General features: G+C 36.4%; 1 protein-coding gene across 1 annotated transcript in view; it reads left to right on the top strand.

Annotated features, from left to right (window-relative positions):
* Nucleotides 1–20,517, top strand: part of LRP6 (LDL receptor related protein 6) — a 143,621-nt gene that overhangs the window by 46,344 nt on the left and 76,760 nt on the right. The window contains exon 3 of the mRNA XM_037164802.2: nucleotides 3,766–3,963. Within this exon, the coding sequence (XP_037020697.1) occupies nucleotides 3,766–3,963 (198 nt within the window). The remainder of the gene's footprint in view (nucleotides 1–3,765; nucleotides 3,964–20,517) is intronic.

Below are 20,517 nucleotides of genomic sequence, written 5' to 3'. Positions count from 1 at the left end.
TGTTTGTATCTAAAATGTGTGTCAGTGTTCATAATTTTAAGCAGTAGAAATCCCTTTAATTTAAAAACAAAGTATTTACCCCTTTAATTAAAAAACAAAGTGTTTTTAAAGAATATATTGGGTTACTCATAGAATTTCCTAAATAATAGAAGGACGAAGCTTGGAATCTGTAGCCAGGAGCAGTACTCCAAATCATACCACGGACCTGGGACGGGGAAGGTACCACTGTTAGGTGGTATATTCATCACTGTTTGTATTCTCTGAATGACTTGAGGCAACAGGTACTCCTAAAACTGCTGTCGTGCATTCTTGCAAAACTGGATTATTTAGCCCTTGCCCCCAGCCTCACCAGAATGGGTTGCTTGTGGTCCTTGTTGCTGCTACTGCCACCTTTGTTTCCTTCTATCTCTGCCTCCTCTTCTTGGTTTGTCAAAGAGGAAAACCCAGATCTTACTGTCCTTTTCCCAATTGCAGTGGAGGTTTTGAAGGTAAATACCTGGTGTGTTCAATTTCTTTAGTTTCAGAAACTGGTTCAGCCTTATAAAGTTCTGCCTCTCCATTCATAGGAAGGTAGTTTAGATGCTAGATAGCCATGACATTTTGTGAATGCATGGCCATAGGATTTGTGGGTATCTTTGCCATGATATGAATGTTGTTTGTATTTTTTCTCTTTCTAATGTTGAAAGATCGTATGAGGTGTAATGGTGGGTATAAAAAACCAAGAGAGTTAATAGAAGTACAAATTTGTAACTGGAATGGGTCTTAGGAATAATCTAAACAAATCTAATAAAGTAAACCAATTATAAGAACTAATGTTCCTTAGGTAAATGCCATTTGCTGTGAAATCATCTTTACTCCTGATAATGAAACCAATTTCTACTCCATTAGTCTTCATAGAGAAGCTGCTGTATAATGTAATGAACAGCACCCTTATAATATCCACAGTGACAAATTTCTTTGGCATTTGGCCCTGCAGCATCAGGGCAAAGTGCAGTTCAGTAAAAGTAGGTAAGGCGACCTGGAGAAGTGAACTGAGATTTCTCAAGGACAAGATTCTTCTTAGAAAATAATTTGGAAATTCCTGTAATATATCAGGCAGGTGATTGGTGTCCCTATAGCATATATGGATTCTGAGGCCTCCCTGGCTTGTCACTTTGCTATTTTTTGTGTATTTGTTTATTTAATGACTTGCCTCATTCTTTTGAATGTATTTCTCTTTCAATGTCTACTTTTGAAGTTACTGCTCAACTTTTTTTTTTCACTCTAAACTTTCGGATCATGTAAAAGACAGCAAAAAACAAAACAAAAAAGTAGTCTAGAGACTGCTTCCCCAACAAGGCTCACAAAGAGAAGGCCACAGTTTGGACTTTCAAAAGAAAATGTTTGAAGGAAAATTTTCTCTTCCCGGAAGGCTACTATTTTTTTGTTTAAAAACTTTTGTATGCCTGACTTTCTAGGGTTTGCCCCTGGATCACTATATTTTAGTGGTCTGCTAATGATCGATTACCTAAATGTCTTGGGCCAGTAAGTATTTCATCATTTTTCTTTGAATCTGTTTGTGGTTTGGGTAACTTTTTCAGATTTTAAGAGGTTTAATGTTTGTCCTACATTCAGCCAGACTGATTGTCAAGGGCTCTCTCTGTTGTCTCTTGAGCTGGAGCAGCCTGGTGTGTGCACACAGCCTTCCTGACCAACAGGGATGAGTGTGCACTTCAGAGGGCCTCTTCACTTGTCTCCTACCCAGGATGTCCTTATTAAATTTCCGTCTGGTGTGCCATTCTGTTGCCTTCCTCAACCATTGCTGCTGGGATTGTTTGCCACTGAGAGAGCACTCTTGTTTTTTACTATATTCCTAGGCACAGATTTTTTCGTTAAGTGCTACAAATAAATTCAGCCCCATTTCTCAGGGCCAGTTAGCTGCCATTCTTTATGGCCTGCTGTGGCTGCTTGGGGTAGAATTTCTGTGCCACAAACCCAGCAGTGCTGTGGATGGTGATGCTAGTAACCTCTAGCTGAGATACTGTATTTCTTTGCTGAGATTTGGTAGATTTTCTTGAGTAAGTGCTTCTCATTTTGTTGTATATCCTTTGATCAATTTTCAGAGATGTTAGTTATGTTTGAGAATCTTTTCCTGATGATTTATTTGCTGAGTTCCTTCACAGATTCATTTTGGGAGCCCTGGCCTTTCTATGCTTTTTATAGCCAGCTCCCACCGCTCCAAGCTGCTCATTTCACCTCCAGTTTTAAAAGTCCTCCAGTACCTTTATGTTGCTCTAAGAATAAAAAACAAATTCTGACATGGTCTAAAATTGCCTTCTTACATTAGTTTTATCTTATGTGAATCTAATCATTCTCTTTTCCCTCATTTTGGACGTTATCCAATCATTACCCTTAATTTAGGGAGCACTATACCTTTTATTCTTTATAAATGAGGCTCTGACTTGTATAAATGTTGGAATCTGAGAAATACAGTTTTGAATTTCTGTTCTGCATTTATTAGCTGTGTGGCTTTGAGCAACGTGTTAATTTTTCTGAGTCTTTTCATGTGAAATAAGGTGATGGAGGTAATATTTCATAATTTTGCTGTAAGGCTTACATAAGATAATACATGGAAGGCTGTTAGTTAACACAGCGCCTTATCACTAAAAAATAGATTTTTCCCCACCTGATGTTCTTCTCTCTTCATTTGACTAAATGCCTTATATGAAATATCAGTGTGCATCAGTGGAATCATTCCAGTGTCACCATCCCACCAGTGTTTCGAGTGAAAGTTATACCTGAATTTCAATTGCATTTTTAAACACATTTGTTGAATACCTCATATCTAGTTCATAGCACCTCATTTAACTTTAAAAAATGCTTGTAATTGAAATATAACATATTAAGAGCTTTACCTTTAAATGAAGAAAATAATTTTCCCCCTCTGGAATGAGACTATTAAGATTTCCATTTTTTTTATTTTGTAAAAATTCAAATCTTTAGAAGCAAAAATAGTACAATGAAATTCTGTATACTCTAACCATAGCACAATGATCATATTTAGAAAATTAACTTTAGCACATTTCTATTACATGGGGATTTTGACAGTCTATCAAATTTTGCTAGGTTTCCCAGTAGTATCTTTATAGCATTTTCCCCAGCTGATTAGTCTGGAATCACGTACTTAATGTAGTTGCCGTGTTTCTTTATTTTCCTCTAATCTCCTCCAGTGGAAATTACTCTCTTTGACTTTCAGGACATTGGTATTTTCAAAGTCCAGTTGTTTTTCAGAATGTTCATCATTTTGGTTCTGTTTCTTCGTAAATTTGTTCAGGTTTTGCATTTTTTGGCAGGAACATTGTTTAAGAGATCTACATAAGAGATGGTATGTCCTTCCTGTGCATCACATACATGATGCTTGTTTCTTCACTTACGATGTTAACATAAATGATGTGGTTAAGGTGGTGTCCACCAAGCTTATTTTCTCTAAAGTTACCACTTTTTCCTTTGTCATTAATAATTAATCTATGAGATGACAGATTGAGATAGTGTAAATGTCCTTTTCCCAATAAACTTTGATCTAATATTTTTGCATCCTGTATGATCCTTATTTCAATCACTTATTACCAGGTAGATTATTAAAATTTTGATAATTTCTAGTGTTTTAACTTTAGTGTTCTTGAATTTTATTTCAATACTAGATATAATACTAGATATAATTATGAAATATTGGTACTTTGCTGTTAATCTGCGTATATTATTGGTTTATTTTTATATGATTTTTAGATTCATATACTGGACAGACTGGGGAGAAGTACCAAAGATAGAACGTGCTGGAATGGATGGTTCAAGTCGCTTCATTATAATAAACACTGAAATTTACTGGCCAAATGGACTGACTTTGGATTATGAGGAACGGAAACTTTATTGGGCAGATGCAAAACTTAATTTTATCCACAAATCAAATCTGGATGGGACAAATCGGTAAGATTAACTTTATTGATTTATTTTTAAACTTTAAGTAAACACCACATGTCTTAAGATAGTAATGAAATTATAAAGCCTAATTTTTTAAAGAAGAAATTAGTGTATTTCTTGCTAAGTGTCAAAGGAAAAGAAGAACACACTTTCAATTTGCTTTTAAAAGGTAAATATGTAATTGAACAACAAATAAGTAAAAAAAACTTTTTAAAAGGTAACTGTATTTCTCATTTATATTGGGAGCATTTAGAATTTATGAACTATATTTTCTCTTTCTTTACTTTGAGCTAATTTACTTCTTTAGTGGCTTTCAGCCAGAGATAGGACTTGTACTCTCTCCAAGAGTGTTTGGAGGTGTGTGGGGGGTTTTGTTTAGCACGAGGACTAGGAGTGCTGCTAGCGTTTTACTTTCTCCGAAGCCAGGGATGCTCATTTTCTGTGATGTGTTGCACACCCAAGACAACAAAGAGTCATCCTACTCAGAGTTATCCATAGGGCCTGTAGTTACTGCTTAAGGCAACTTAGTTGGTAAGTCTCTAGATTAGGACAGTGGTTGGCAGACTTTTTCTGAAAAGGGCAAGATAGTAAATATCTTAGGCTTTGTGGGTCATTTACGACCTCTATTGCAACTACTTACCTCTGCTGTGGTGGTGTGAAGGCATTTATAGACAATACATAAGGGAATAGGCATGGCTGTGTTCCAGTAAAACTGTATTTACAGCATGTACAGTGAGCCAGTGGGCTGTAGCTTGCTGATTCCCAGGGTAGGACAAAACCTACTGCATGTATATTACTGTATGTACACTCCAGTATTCAAGGAAGATAGTTATAATACATAAACATGGAACTTCTACTCAGATCATATTCAGATTTTTAAAGACACTATTTATGATATCGTGTTTGAGTGATTATTTGGATTTGTAGTGGTCTTATTCTAAGACTTCGACAGGAACCTAGAGAGCCTTAGGTAGAGTCAAAGAATTTTTCAAAGGGTAAGTATCTGTAAGTTATATAAGTGATGAATTAGGGAGTACTTAAAAGTATTAAAAACCAGAAAGATTTCAAGAGTTTATTAAAATAAAATTTTTGGAGGAATGGAATAGTGTATTTTGGACCTTGTTTCAAAAATGAATGAAATGACTTATACCAAGATGGTTGAAAAATAATTAGAAATAAAATGTCAAAAAAGTAATAAATATATGATGAACATAAAAACATAATTGTTGTGTTTAACTGCAAATTTGATTTTGAGAGGGACACTAGAAATGCAATATGGCCATGCCATAATTTTCTTGACTCCCTTGGGATACCCATGCAAAACCAATGAAACTACATAGCAAATCTAAAAACATACCATAAAATTAGTCTCAGGCATCCAGAAAGACAAGCAAGTAAGTAGGCGGACCATCACAAGACCTCCATAGTGTTACTACCTGTGTAAGAGTAAGGATAGAGAGAGGGAGGGAGGGGGAGAAAGAATGAGAGAGAGAGAATGTATATGAGGTGTTTCATTGAACTTAAATGCAGGAGTCTCCAAAATAGCCTCAGGTATTCACTAGACAATGTGGTGGACTATATTAAGAGCAGCAGCTGAAATGAGAGGGTGGGGGTTGCCCACTCCAGTACCAGGCAAGTACAGTGTGTCCACGGTAAAGACAGAAAAGGGTAGAGCAGTCTAGCTCCAAAGAATTCTTGAAATGACCTGCTGGAGTTCTCTTCCAGAACAGTGTGCCTCACTGAGTAGAACACAATTGAATAGAATGGTATCATCAAAATTGAGAAGAAAAGGGAAAATTAAGGGGAAGGAAAGAGAAGGTTCCGATAAATATGGACAGAAGAACAATTGGGAGATCTTACAAAGGAAGCCACCATAGTATTTAATATTACATGAAAAGAACAGAAGACTGAATTGTAAAGTTAGAAAACTAGCTTGAACGTCATTTTACATAAACATGAAAAACAAGTATCAAGGTAAAATCCCATGTAAGGTTATTATAAAGAACATCTTATCTATAGCAGCATTTTAAGCTAACAGCAACTTAACTTTGAATGCATACTTAAGCTCTACATTTTTACTCTCCCCTCCATGTTAGTGTTTCTGATGTCACAATTTTCATCTTTTTCCTTGTGTATTCATTAACACATTGTAGTTATTTTTACTACTTTGCCTTTAACGTTGTACTTGTTTTTACTACTTTATCTTTTAACATTTGCAAATACTAGATTTGTAAGTGATTTACCCACCACTATTACAACATTAGAGTATTCTGAATTTTACTAATTATTGTGTTATTTATTATTATTAACCTACATTTTGCCCACCCGTGTATCGTATTGTAACTATAGTTGATAACTGCTTTATATAATTCACGTTTCTTAAGAGAGTCAAACTTAAAGTTTTCTCACTGATACCCCTCCTGCCAAAAGCTCTACCAGGGTAGGGTGTCTGACTTTCGGCTCATGGGCCACATACATCCCAGGATGGCTATGAATGAGGCTCAACACAAAATTGTAAATTTACTTAAAATATTATGAGATTTTGTGTGTATGTGACTGCATGTTACAGTGTATTTAATGTGTGGCCCAAGACAACTCTTCTTCTTCTTCTAGTGTAGCCCACTGACACCAAAAGGTTGGATTCCCCTGCTGACCCCTGTGGCTCAGTTGGTTGAAGCATCCTCCTGTAAACTATAAGGTCATGGGTTTGATTTCCAGTCAGAGCACATGCTAAGGTTGCAGGTTCAGTTCCTAGTTGGGACACATACAAATGGCAGCCAGTCATTGTTTCTCTATCACATCAATGTTTTTCCCTCTCTCTTTCTTCCTCCTGTCCCCACTCTCTAAAATCAGTAAGCATGTCCTTGGTGAGGTTTAAAAAAAAACCCGAAAAAGAAAAACGAAAATAAAATTTGTGAAGTGCGATGTTTTTAGTACACGGGGGAGCCCTTTCACAATTTGAATGTATATCTTATCACTATATAAACCTCAGTGTCTTTCAATTTTATTTGTGAATTATACCTCAGTAGAGCTGAAGGAAAAAAAACAATGATGAACAGAATAATGACTTAATAGGAAACTCCCCAGTAAGATATGATCATAAAACAGATCAGACCTCTAGTTTAAAATGCACTATCAGTAATTGACACACCAGTGTTATGTGTCAAAGGCCAACATAAATTAAAATTAGAAAGCTCAGATGAGATGATGGAATCTTGGAAAGTATAAATAAAAGACAAGTCATTTCAAAGAAGACAGCTAAGCCAGCAGGACCACAAAAGTGAATAAACAGAAAAGATCTTTAAAATAGAAGTTGAAAAGGAAGAAAAATTTAAAGACCAAAAAGAATGTGAAAAGATAAAAGGATTTGAGAGTCAGGAATGTGGAAGATAGGCAAACAAATGGCACAGATGAAAGGCTTTTAGGAAGATAACCAAAGCCAGGGAAGGAACAAAGACGGAAAACTGTAATTCACGAAAGGTGGTCTCTGAAAAGAACATTGGAAAACAACACATAGAAAGAGGACACCGTGTGCCTGAGAATATAAGCCAGAGCAAAAAACATCAAGATACATTCTAGTAAAATTAGTCTGTAGAAAAAGAAAATACATCTCAGGACCTCTAACAAATAAGATTAATGACTTCAAAAGGAAATTAGGTTAGTATCAGACTTTCTCACAGCAACACTCCCTATCAGTATTAAATGGAGTTAGTTTTCATAGTACTACAAGTAAGAAAATGTAAGCCAGTTACTTTTATCCAGCAAAACTGACCTTCTCATTATTAAGCAGTAGACAACATTATCAACATATAACAAGTCAAAAAATACTGTTTTCTTGTCAATCCTGAAAACGCACTAGTGACTGAGCTGTAGACAACTAAAGTAGTGAGTGAGATGTCAGAAGTCTTGGTGAAGAGCATTAAAAATATAATTCCTTTAAATTTTTTCTTAAATTATATTTTATTTATTATGCTATTACAGTTTTCCCAACTTTTCTCTCTTTATCCCCCCTCCACTCTGCTCCAACCCTCCAGCATCCCCCTGCCTCAGTTCATGTCTGTGGGTTCTACATGTAAGTTCTTTGAGTTTTCTCTTTCCTATACCATTTCTGACCTCTCCCCATCTATTTAATGCCTACCAAGTATGCTTCTTCACTGTACCTTTTCCCCCCTATTCCTTCCCTCCCCACCGAAATCCCTCCATGTGATGTCCATTTCTCTGATTCTGTTCCTGTTCTACTTGTTTGCTAATTTTTTGCTTTCATTGTTTATCTTTTATTTTTTCATGTTTATTTGTTGATAGTTGTGTTTGTCATTTTACTGTTCATATTTTTGATCTTCCTTTTTCTTAGATAAATCCCTTTAACAATTAGATGATGAACTCCTTTAACTTGATCTTATCTGAGAAGCACTTTGTCTGCCCTTCCATTCTAAATGATAGCTTTGCTGGATAGCGTATTCTTGGATGTAGGTCCTTGTCTTCCTTGACATTGAATACTTCTTTCCAGCCCCTTCTTGCCTGTAATGTTTCTTTTGAGAAATCATCAGATAGTCTTATGGGAACTCCTTTGTAGGTAACTCTCTTCTTTTCTCTTTGCTGCTTTTAAGATTTTCTTATGTTTAATCTTGGGTAATTTAATTATTATGTGTCTCGGTGTGTTCCTCTTTGGGTCCAACTTCTTAGGGATTCTCTGGGTTTCTTGGACTTCCTGAAAGTCTGTTTCCTTCGTCAGATTGGGGAAGTTTTCCTTCATTAATTGTTCAAGTAAGTTGTCAACTTCTTGCTGCTGTTCTTCTCCTTCTGGCACCCCTGTAATTCAGATATTGGAACGTTTCAGGTTGTCCCAGAGATTCCTCAGCCTCTCTTCGTTGTTTTGGATTCTTGTTTTTTCATTCTGTTCCGGTTGGATGTTTATTTCTTCCTTCGAAATGGTTTCTTCAAGTCCTGATTTCCTTCCTGTCACTGTTTGTTCCCTGCATATTTTGATTTATTTCATTTTTGGTGTCTTCCATTTGTTCTTTCATTTTTCGACTGAGTTCCATCAGTTCTGTGAGTATTTTGATTACCAGGGCTTTAAAATTCATCAGATTGGTTGGCTGTCTCCTTCTCTCCTAGCTCTCTTTCTGAGCTTTTGCTCTGTTCTTTTCATTTGGGCCTATTTCAAGGCCCTAATAAGGGGGTGCGGCCTTCCGTATTCACTCAGGCAGAGCAAACTCCTTGCTGTGCTGAGGCACTGCCTTGGTTTCTCTCCGTTTGCTGCCTTAGTGGTCTGATTGTTCTGTGTGACTGTTTCTTTAATTCCGTGATTGTCGGAATTCCATGCAGTTTTATTTTCTGGTCTTTCTGGTTGTTTATTGGTTTTAGATTGGTTGTTTTCTCTTACTGGTTGTACGAGGAAGCGAAGGGTTTCTACCCATACCTCCATGTTGGCCGGAACTGAAAAATATAATTTCTTGTAGTATGAAAACTAATGTATGGTTAAAACTGAGAGTGCATAATACATAATATATGTTTAGATAACAGATAAAGTACCACCATAAAGGGTTAAAGTGAAAACGCAAGAACTACATGCAGAAATTTTGTTAAATTCTATAGTAACTACATTGCTGTATAGCTATTAATTACTATTTGTTCTGAGTTTTTTGAGACTATTTATAATGTTGCATCATTAAGTAAGTGAGTAATTATCAGATATATTAACTCTATTGCCCTTGCCTATGTAGGATTCTTGGTGTGGAGAAAGGAAATATACAGATGTAATACTGCAGAGGTTAAGAGAAACTGATAATTCTCAGTTTATATTGAAAATACTGACATGAACTCATTAGGCATTTTATATTACAAAAATAAATACACATGAATGTATGTTTATACTTTTATACCAAAGAGGCCTAGGGGAGCAAAAGCTGCCAGTTTATAATACTGAAAAAACCATTCCATCTAAAAAGAAACCATACCTTTAAAGTTAAATAGCTGATTCTAAGTCTCTGGGAAGAAATGTATGAGATAAGCTGGAACATTGTCATATCAAACAACAAAAGAAGCTATTATAGACTACTAGGGTCATTTCAGAAAGCCTAGAGCAGGGGTGTCAAACTCATTTTCATTGGGGGCCACATCAACCTTGAGGTTGCCTTCAAAAGGCCCAATGTAATTTTAGGACTTATAAGTGTAAGTACTCTGTAATAGTTAAGCGAGAGCTTGGCGCTGCTGCTGGGTAGAAACAAGATGCTGGGCCAGATAAAACAAGGTGGAGGGCCAGATTCAGCCCATGGACCTTGTGTTTGCCACCTGTGGCCTAGAGAAATAACTTAAGAAGTCTCCTCTCACTGGTCAAAGATTGATAGAAACTCATCAAGTATGTTTAAACCCTTGAATTTATAATATTTTTAAAAGGAAATGGTCACTTTCAGAGGATATATAGGGAACAGGTTCATCACTGTGAACATTGATAACAGAGAAAGACTCAAAACAGTTTATCTACCCTTTTCTGTATGAACCTACAGGTAGCTAACAAATAATAGATATGGAAAAACTATTTCATTTAAATGAAAAGGAAATGATATAGTTAGAATCATCACGAGTCTGATCAGACTTGCCATTTTCAGAAAATTTGCAGGTAAAACTGAGGACAGAGAGACATATTGAAATATACCATGAGTGTACATCAGCAGATCTGGATATAGAAGTCCAGATATCCTAGGTCCTTTAACAGACCAACTGTAAAACGTCATGAGGGAACCTATAGAATAAAAGAGACTGAAAGGGTAGTGGAGGGAGGGATGAATAAGCAGAGTACAGAGGATTTGGGGGCAGTGAAAATACTCTGAGATGCTATAATGATATATATATATGTATATATATATATATGTTCTTAGTCATAATGATGGATATATGTTCTTAGTCATTTGTCTAAATTTATAAAATGTGCAGCACCGAGATTGATACCTAAGGTAATCTATGGACTCTGGGTAATTATGATGGGACAGAATAGGTTCTCTAGTTGTAACAAAAGTACCACTCTAGTGGGGATGTCGATAAGGGTGAAGACTGTACGTGTTTGGGGGCTGGGGATATGTGGGAAATTTCTTTACCTTCTCAATTTTGCTGTGAAATTAAAATTGCTCTTTAAAAAGTCTTAATAAAAGAGAGAGACTTAAAATACACAGCAAATGAAAGAAACAGGTGGCCAAGACTGAACTGTTTTTCTGTGGATGTACAATTGGGTAATAAAACTGTCAAGAAAGGTAAGGGTAATGACTACCATAAAGTCAAAATGATGGTTACTGTTGTGGAGAGGGAGGGCCATGGGCAGGGTCCATGCAGGGCCTTCTGAGGTTTTTGGCAAAATTCTTGCTTGATCTGGGTGAAAGTTACAGTGTTTGCCATAACTCATTAAGTTATGTATTTGTCTTGTTTGATTTTTTCCTGTATTTGCTTTATTTTGTCATAAGAATTTAAAGAGTTACCTATGTTTTTCAGCAGTTAGAGTAAAATGAGTTACCAGCAGACACTATTGGAAAGGTGGAAACTTAAGAGTTCTTTTCAAGAGAAGGCTTTCATCATATTAAATTTAAGAAGAATTTTTCATGTGGAATCATTAGTGCTGTATCGGGTATTATTTGCAAATTTTTTTGTGTGTGTTAATTTCATTTTACTTTTTCATGTTGGTCTTTGTTTAAAGTTGAGGGGCATAATTTAGTAAAGGTAATTCTACAAAGCTACTGTTATTTAAAAAAGTGAATCTTGCCCTTAAAATAAGGATAGATCTTAGAATATCCAGGGAAGGTGTAAGCTCTATATCCCTTAAATGTTCTTTAAACATCACCATTTTAACTTTTGCATTTGGTAAGAGCATGTAGCAGGGCACAGCACCACACTTATTAGGTGTATAGTAGATGGCATTCTTTATTATAGAATAATAATTTGTGCTATTCTTTTTTAACATAGTGCTTTCGATCATTTGTCAGCAAGGAATGAGCTTTTTGGCCACTCTTCCATTGGTAATGGACTTGTCCTTAAACTTCCACACTTTTTGCATTCCTTTTGAGATGAGTACCAGGTGCATTTGTCCAAACGCCATTCAAACAGTTTAAGGATACAAATTGGTCTGGGAAGGGGTAAGCTAATTGATCAGCAGTTGGCCTTACAGAACAATACACATATCTTAGAAATGTTAAATTCTCCAAAGAAACCTAACACAGAAGTTAAAAAGAGTCTTAACATTCAATTCTGGGAAAAGCTGTATAGTTGTTGTTCTGAGTCTTTTTTTCTTCATTGAAAACTCACATGAACAATACAGTTTCCATAATGAACTTCAGAGATTCTTTTCTGCCCCACTTCCTTAGAAAAGAAACAACAGGAATTTATAGTATATACTTGATTATTCTATATTTGTATGTCTTGTTCCAAACAGTCTTTCCTTGAAGCTGTGGAAGATGGTTTTAATGTGTCAGTTGTTTCTGGGCACAGATAATTCAAGGCTCTCCTATGCATCTCCTAACACGGACTCATTATGCCTTCTGAACAGTATCCCTGCATGAAGTACGTTACTTTTAAGGCTCATGTAGTTCGTGAGATAAAACAGAGACTTTTTCTCCGTTTGCAATGGGGAAAAAACTACAATACTTACCTTTTAAGAAAAAAATTACTGATATATTGTTAGGATGGCAGTTCTCCTTAAATTAGTCTATAGATTCAACACAGTCTCAATGAAGATTCCCAAAGGAAGTATTGTGGGCGCATTGAATAAAAAATTAAAATAACTCGATTGATTTTGTAAGATTACAAAAACTTATGACAGCTTCCTACGTGACTGCAAGACATGCCATAAAGTTGGAATAATTAGAGGAACGAGGTGCTAAATCTAAGGATAGAGCTTAGTGGAACAGGACAGAGTTTAGAAATATGGCACATGTATATGACTAATTGATTTTAATGTAAGTATCAAGGCTGTAAAATATGCTCTTTTAACCTGTCTTGACAGACACTGAAGAAAAATAATAAACTTTAAAAACTAGGAGGAATATAAAAGCCCTCTCTGGAAAATTATAATTCCTAATTATGAAAGCCAGGTTTTCACATTCAGGTTATTAAAGAACACCTTTTCAGTGTAATTCAGCAACAATAGGAAATGTGACAGAATGGTGGAGGCAAGTCTAGAAAGATGGGCAGAAACCAGATCATGGAAGGTCTGATATTCTAAGATAAGGCATTTGAATTTCATCATGAAAAGTATTAAGAGTCATTTCAAGTAGTAAATCAACATGGTTGGATTTGTCTTTTAGAAATACCAATTTGGTAGTTGTGCATACAACTACCAAATTTAAAGATTATTTACATGATTGAGTTGTTCAATGATTTAAAGATTATTTTACCTTCTTCCAGTGCATCATCATTGTTCTCAGGAAAAAGTATAAAATCTTTTATTGTGACTTAAAAGGCTCTAATTTCTTTACCTAATTGTAGACATGTTCTGACCACTTTTATTCTTTGAGTACTATGTCCCAACCCTAATGAACCATTTGTGGCTCTCGGAAGGCATCTATAATGATTCCTAGGTTTCTGCTTTAAATGGTTGATTAGATGGAGGTCATTCATTGAGGTAGGAAATTCAGGAAAAGGGGATAGATTCACTTTTCACTCTTTTCCTTTCCTTCCCCTCCCTCCCTCCCTTCTTTCCTTCCTTCCGAGTTTCCGAGTTTAGCTTTGGACATGTTTGCATTTGAGTTGTTTACAGAAAACTATGGTGATAAAGTCTAGAGACCTTTGGCATTATGAGCTTGTAGTTTAGCAGAGCAGTTTCAGAGGAAGATATAGATGTATAGTTATTATCAAGTTTAATGGTTGTTGAAGCCATGCACTATAAATAGGGGTATTTTACATCAGTACTAGAGGCTTAGGAAGACATAAGAACCACATACCAGAAACCTTTCTCCAGGGTTTGAGATGGAGGGACATCCCAATTTCAAGCTGTTGCATCATCACACATCCTTGTTTGCCTGGGTTACAGGAAACCCTCAGACCCAGGCAGGGTGACATGTTGGTCACCTACTGAGTTTCTGAAGAATCTGCTTCTCAAGGAAGCAACCTGAAGAGATTTACCCAACCAAATCAACAACAATAACCACAACTCCAGGTATGATGGCTGGGGGTGAGGGTGATGAGGAGGAGGTGGGATAGGGTGGAAGGTAGGCCTCATCTAGATTCTGTTAGCATCTCTGGGAAATACACCATACACCGAAGGGGACACATATTATGGCAACCATGCTTGACATGATTGAGCATGTTATACAAAGATCAGAGGTATAGTTAAAGCCAACTGTGAATGAGCACAGTGGTGCCAAAGAACAAGCAGGACCACTATAGCAGCGTACTTCTTGGTGCTACCAGAAATGTGCAAAAGAAACACATGAATGTGCTGCTGTTCTTACTGGCGTCAGATCCCCACCCTTCCCTGTGAGTTGACTTTGGAAATAAAGTGAAGCTGTAATACATTGAAGCTGTAATAAAGTGAAGCTGTTCACCTTCCTTCTTCTGGATCTGAAAGCTTGGACCAGGAATTTGCAGGCTGTAAAAGAATTGGTCTCAACTTCCAACAAAGTACAAACCTCCCACTGAAACACAAGATGATAAAAAGAAAACAACAGCATGTGAGAAGTTATTACAATTCAAATGGATGACCTATATTAAGAAATCAGAGCATATATCTTCCTGTAATTCCTTGGAAGGTACAGGAGAAAAAATTTTATCAAAGTTCAGGAGGACACATGTATGAAAGAGTAAGTAGTACAAAAGAATACATTCAAGATCAGTAAAAACAATGATAATAACATGACTGTTCAATTTAAAATACAGTATAAGCACCAACAACCAGATAACAACAAAAACCCCAGTGAAATGGAAAACAACCTTGAAATCATCCCACAATTTGGAGAAGCAGAGATGACAACAGTGGAAGAAAAGAGTTGAGACGTGGACATTGATCCAGAAGTTGCTCCGTGTTGCTGCCGAAGGAAGGCATTCTTAATGTGCACGGAGTCAGATGTATCTTGTACATTGCTCTTTCTTAACAACTTAATTGATATACTTCAGAAGACTAATAGAGATGAATTAGACTAAAGATCCAGAGTGGAAAAGGCATATAATTAAATATTTGTGAAGAATAAAATCAATTAAATAAGGAGTTAAATCTAGTAATTGCTTTTAATAGGCTTTTAAAACTTAATGCAACCATGAGATATTTTGGAATAGATCATAAAAATGAAAGCACATAATATCTAAAATTCCAGGTTTTATCAATAAAAAACAAGAACTGGTGGTGGGATGGTTAGATAAGAAAGAAGGGCAGGCAAGGATAAAAGCATGTTAACTTCTTACCTTACACATGGGGTGTCAGTAAGTACTGCCTTATTCATGACATTGATAATAATCTTAAAATAGGATGTTACATGGTTTTAAAATGTAAAGGTTATTAAAATTTTGATAAGTTTGTATATCCTCTAATCCCTATAGACATAGAAGATATAAATTTAGTCTAATAGGAAAGTACATGAATAAAGGGGAGAGGTAAAGTGTAAGAAAAAAAGAGAAGTTGAAGAAAAGTGTAAGATCAAGCAGCTGTGCTCTTAAATACAAATGTAATAAATCTGAATGTTAAACAATATTTTTTAACCATACTGCCCTGTTGTGAAAGGTTTTTTAAGGTGTAATTTTTTACTTTTATAAACATTGTTGGAATAAAGAGGAGCTTGGGTGACGCTACATCTTTGATTACAGCTTTAGAACCACTAGAACTATGATTTATATATCAAGGTGCATAGAAATTTTAAAGCCAGTCTTTGCTTTATGGAGTGATTTTACTAATTTACACCGCCACACACACATAGCATGTCTGCATAGCTTATCTACCATTTTTAAATATTAAGTTAAATTAAGAAGAGATAACAATCTATTTTGGAATTTTAAAGTATTTTTTACTGTATTAATTGCATTTTTCTTTACTAGTGATAGCACTTTTCATAGTGTATAGTAGATCCTTATTATTTGTGGTAGTTAATTCTATAAAGTTGTTGCATGCACTGAAATGGTGAAAAGCGAGCCATTGCTCTCAGGCAAAACACAGAAATTAGGTTCCTGGTAACTGTGGTCAAAACATTTATATTAACTGATTCTTATATAACCCTTTAATGTATGAGGCCTGTCTAGAGAGTATTCAGCCATGTCATATGGAAAATAGAGACATTTATTGGAGAAGATAAAAGATACAAGAAACAATGTACATAGGACAATGATACCTCAGTCCCCTTCGAAGTAGGCACCTTGGGACCTCATACAGTTCTCTCAGTCCCCATCATCTGCCCTGTTATATTTTTTGAATCTCATCAGCAGTTGGAAATCTCTTCCCTTTTAAAGGTGATGTCAGTTTTTGGAAAAGCCAGAAGTCACAGGGCATCAAATCTGGGCTGTAAGGTGTCTGAGTCACCTGAGTGATTTGATGTTTTGCCAAAAAACTCTGCATGAGATGTGAAACATGAGCGGGCACATTGTTGTGATGAAGCTGCCAATCACCAGTTGCCAATAGCTGAGGCCTTCTGAATCATCTGAATAGTTTCTGTGAAGGAATGTTCAAGCTTAACACAAAATTTGATGTAGATTCGTTCTACTCGCTCAGTCATTTTGAATGGGACAGCCACACAGTACAGATGCTCACTCAGTGGCGTCTACCACCCTACTGACTAGTACAGTGAAATCATTGTTCATGCATGTACATTCCAGTGCCTTAACTATTTTTATTTATTTATTTTTTAACTTTTTTATTGATTATGCCGTTATATTTGTTCTATTCCCCTCCACCCTGCATACCCCTCCCCCACCATTTTCCCCTTTAGTTTATGACCACGTGTCTCAAGTTCTTTAGATTCTGTATTTCCCCTACTATTCTTACCCTCCCCCTATCTATTTTCTATCTACTGTCTATGCTACTTATTTTCTGTACCTTCTCCCCCCTTCTCCTCCTCCCACTCCCCTGTTGCTAACCCTCCATGTGATCTTCATTTCTATGGTTCACTCCTGATCTAGCTGTCCTCTTAGTTTGCTTTTGTTTTAGGTGTGGTTCTTAATAACTGTGAGTTTGCTGTCCTTTCACTGTTCATCTTTTTTATCTTCTTTTTCTTAGGTAAGTCCCTTGAACATTTCATATAATAAGGGCTTGGTGATGATGAACTCCTTGAATTTGATCTTATCTGAGAAGCACTTTATCTGTCCTTCCATTCCAAATGAAAACTTTGCTGGATAGAGCAATCTTGGTTGTAGGTCTTTGGTTTTCATGACTTGGAATACCTCTTTCCAGCCCCTTCTTGCCTGTAAGGTCTCTTTTGAGAAATCCACTGACAGTCTGATGGGAACTCCTTTGTAGGTGACTGTCCCCTCATCTCTTGCTGCTTCTAGGATTCTCTCCTTCATTTTAATTTTGGCTAATGTAATGATGATGTGCCTTGGTGTGTTTCTTCTTGGGTCCAACTTCTTTGGAACTCTCTGAGCTTCCCGGATTTCCTGGAAGTCTATTTCCTCTGCCAGAATGGGGAAGTTCTCTTTTATTATTTGTTCAAATAAGGTTTCCACTCGTGACTCTTCCCCTTCTGGTACCCCTATAATTCGAATGTTGGAACGTTTAAAGATGTCCTGGAGGTTCCTAAGCCTCTCCTCATTTTTTTGAATTCTTGTTTCTTCATTCTTTTCTGTTTGATCATTTTTTCCTTCCTTCTGGTCCACTCCATTGATTTGAGTCCCAATCTCCTTTTCATTACTATTGGTTTCCTTTGCATTACCATTCATTTCAATTAGTTTAGCTTCCATATGTTTCTCTAATTTGTGACTAAAATCAACCAGTTCTGTAAGGATCCTGATAACCAGTGTTTTGAACTGTGCATCTGAAAGTTTGGCTATCTCGTCATTGCTCAGATCGATCGGTTCTGGGGGTCTGAGTTGTTCTAGAGTCATTTTTGGTCTATTTGCGCCATTAAGTAAGCGGAGCGAAGCCTTAATTGTTTACCAGGAGGGGGCGACCCAGGTCGCTGGTTTGTGACGCTGTGTGTGGGGGTGTGGTCAGAGAGGGAGCAATGGCGGTCCCCTCCGCTAGCCCAGTCGGTCCAGTCACACCACTCGCCCCAGGCCTGTTTATCCGATCGGAATTGTGTGAGCCTGCTGCCCTGCGCAGGCTTCCCTCCTCACTGGTTTCTCCGCACGCAGATGCGCGACCCACCGACCGCAGACAGCCCGCTGCGCCTTTTCCCTGTGTGCTCCTGTAGCTAGCCCGTGATCTGCGACTTCGGCTGCTCAGGCAGCACCCGTTCGCGCACTACCCCTTCGGGGATTTTTTCTTGCCAAACTGCTCCGCTGCTGGCTTTGCTCCTCTTACCGGTTTAGCTGAGCATTTAGTTGTCTTTGGACTCTGTATTGTCGATTTTCTGTGTGGCTTGGTTGTGTTTATTGTTGTTAAAAATAGTTGTTCTTAGATTGTTAAAAATAGTTGTTCTTAGATTTGGTTGTGCACAGAGGCAAGGTGGTTCCACTTATATCTCCATCTTGGCGGAAGTCCTGCCTTAACTATTTTTAAAAACAGAAACCATTTGATGTTTGGGAATTGCTTGTATTTTTATATATACCTGTACATATTCTACACATACCTGTAATGGTGAAATACTAGAAAGGTATACTTTGTATTTCCATTTTTTCATATCATTATTCCTTATAATCATGAGAAAATAATTAACTTGGAAAAAAGTGAATACCAGATTTTGCTGAAGTGGTTTCAGTCTGCTTCTGTCTTGCTTTTACTCCAGATGTATTAACTTTGTTTCTGTCTGACCTGCCTATAATTTTCTTGAACACAGTATAGCTCAGCCTTTCTTTACATGAGGCTTAGATGTTTAAGACGTTATTTACATTATTTGAGTCATTTGCCCACTGTAAAATTGGGTCATTCATCTTACTGTTGACTTGTAAGAGTTTTATGTATTGTGGATACAGTTTCTTCATGTGATATGAGTTGGAAATATTTTCTATCACTCGGTAGTTTGTGGTTTCATTTTCTTGTCGGTGTGCTTGGAAGTACAAAAATTTTTGATTTTAATAAAGTTCACTCTGTCAGTTTTTTGTTAAAAGTGCTTTGGATGTCCTGAAAATCTTCCAAAGTTATGAAGATTTATGCTTGTTTTCTTCTAAGAGTTTGGTTGTTTTAACTGTTGTGTTTAATTCTATGATCCATTTTATTCATTTTGTGTATGGTGTCTTCTGCTCTTTTGTTAAATACAGTGGTAAGTTCTCGGTTATTTTTTATGGTGTTGTGAATGAGTTATTTAATTAATTACAATTTTTATATTAAAAAATATTCCACATATAAGTGAGATCATAGAATATTTGTCATTCTCTTTCAGACTTATTTCTTATAATGCCCTTGAGGTTCATCCAAGTTGTTGCAGATGATAGGACATTGTCTTTTTGTGGCTAACTAGTATTCCCATGTGTATATGTACATTACATTTTCATTATCTGTTCATCTCCCCATGGACAGGTGGGTTGTTTCCATGTTTTGGCTATTGTAAATAGTGCTGCAGCGAATGGGGCTGCAGGTGTCCCTTTGACATGGTGACTTTGTTTTGTTGAGATACATACCCAGAAGTGGAGTTGCTGGCATTTTAATTTTTTTGAGGAACCTCCACACTTTTTTCAGTACTGGTTATACTAATTTACATTCTCATCAGTGGTGCACAAGGGTTCTCCTTTCTCTGTATCCTCACCAGCTTTTGTTATTTTTGAATGCCATTCTAATGGGCACAATGTGATATCTCAGTTGTGGTTTTGATTTGCATTTCCCTGGTGATTAGTGATGTTGAGCACCTTTCGTGTGTCTGTTGGCACTTTGAATATATTCTTTGGAAAAATGTCTATTCAGGTACATTGCCCATTTCTTAGTTGGAGTATTTATTTTTGCTATTGAGTTATGTGAGTTTATTGTATATTTTGGATATTAACCCCTTATTAAATATATGATTTGCAAATATTTTCTCTCATTTCATAGATTGCCTTTTCAATTTTTTTGATCATTTTTTTTTGCCATGCAGAAGCTTTTTAGTTTGACGTAGTCCCACTTGTTTACTTTTTATTTGTTGCTTAGGCTTTAGGCGTCACATCCAAAGTCTTTTCCAATTCTCATGTCAAGGAGCTATTACCCCTGTATTTTCCTTTAGGAGTTTTATAGTTCCAGGTCTTACGTTTAAGTATTCAATTCATTTTGAGTTCATTTTTGTAAGTGGTATGAGGTAAGGGTCTAATTTCATTTTTTTTTTTTACCTTTGAATAGCTAATATTCCCAGTACCACTTTATTCAAGAGACTGTCTTTTCTTCCTTCATTTTTGGCTCCCTTGTATAATATTAGTTGACTGTATACATTTTTATGGCTTTCATTGCTAGTATAGGGAAATGTAATTTATTTCTGTGTATTAATTTTGTATTCTGCAAATGTGCTTAATTAATTAGGTCTGGGAGGCTTAAAAATT

This window comes from Artibeus jamaicensis, unplaced genomic scaffold, assembly GCF_021234435.1.
Source record: "Artibeus jamaicensis isolate MK-2021 breed Jamaican fruit bat unplaced genomic scaffold, CSHL_Jam_final contig_233, whole genome shotgun sequence".
NCBI classification, from domain to species: domain Eukaryota; kingdom Metazoa; phylum Chordata; class Mammalia; order Chiroptera; family Phyllostomidae; genus Artibeus; species Artibeus jamaicensis.
This window is presented reverse-complemented; position numbering and strand designations above follow the sequence as displayed.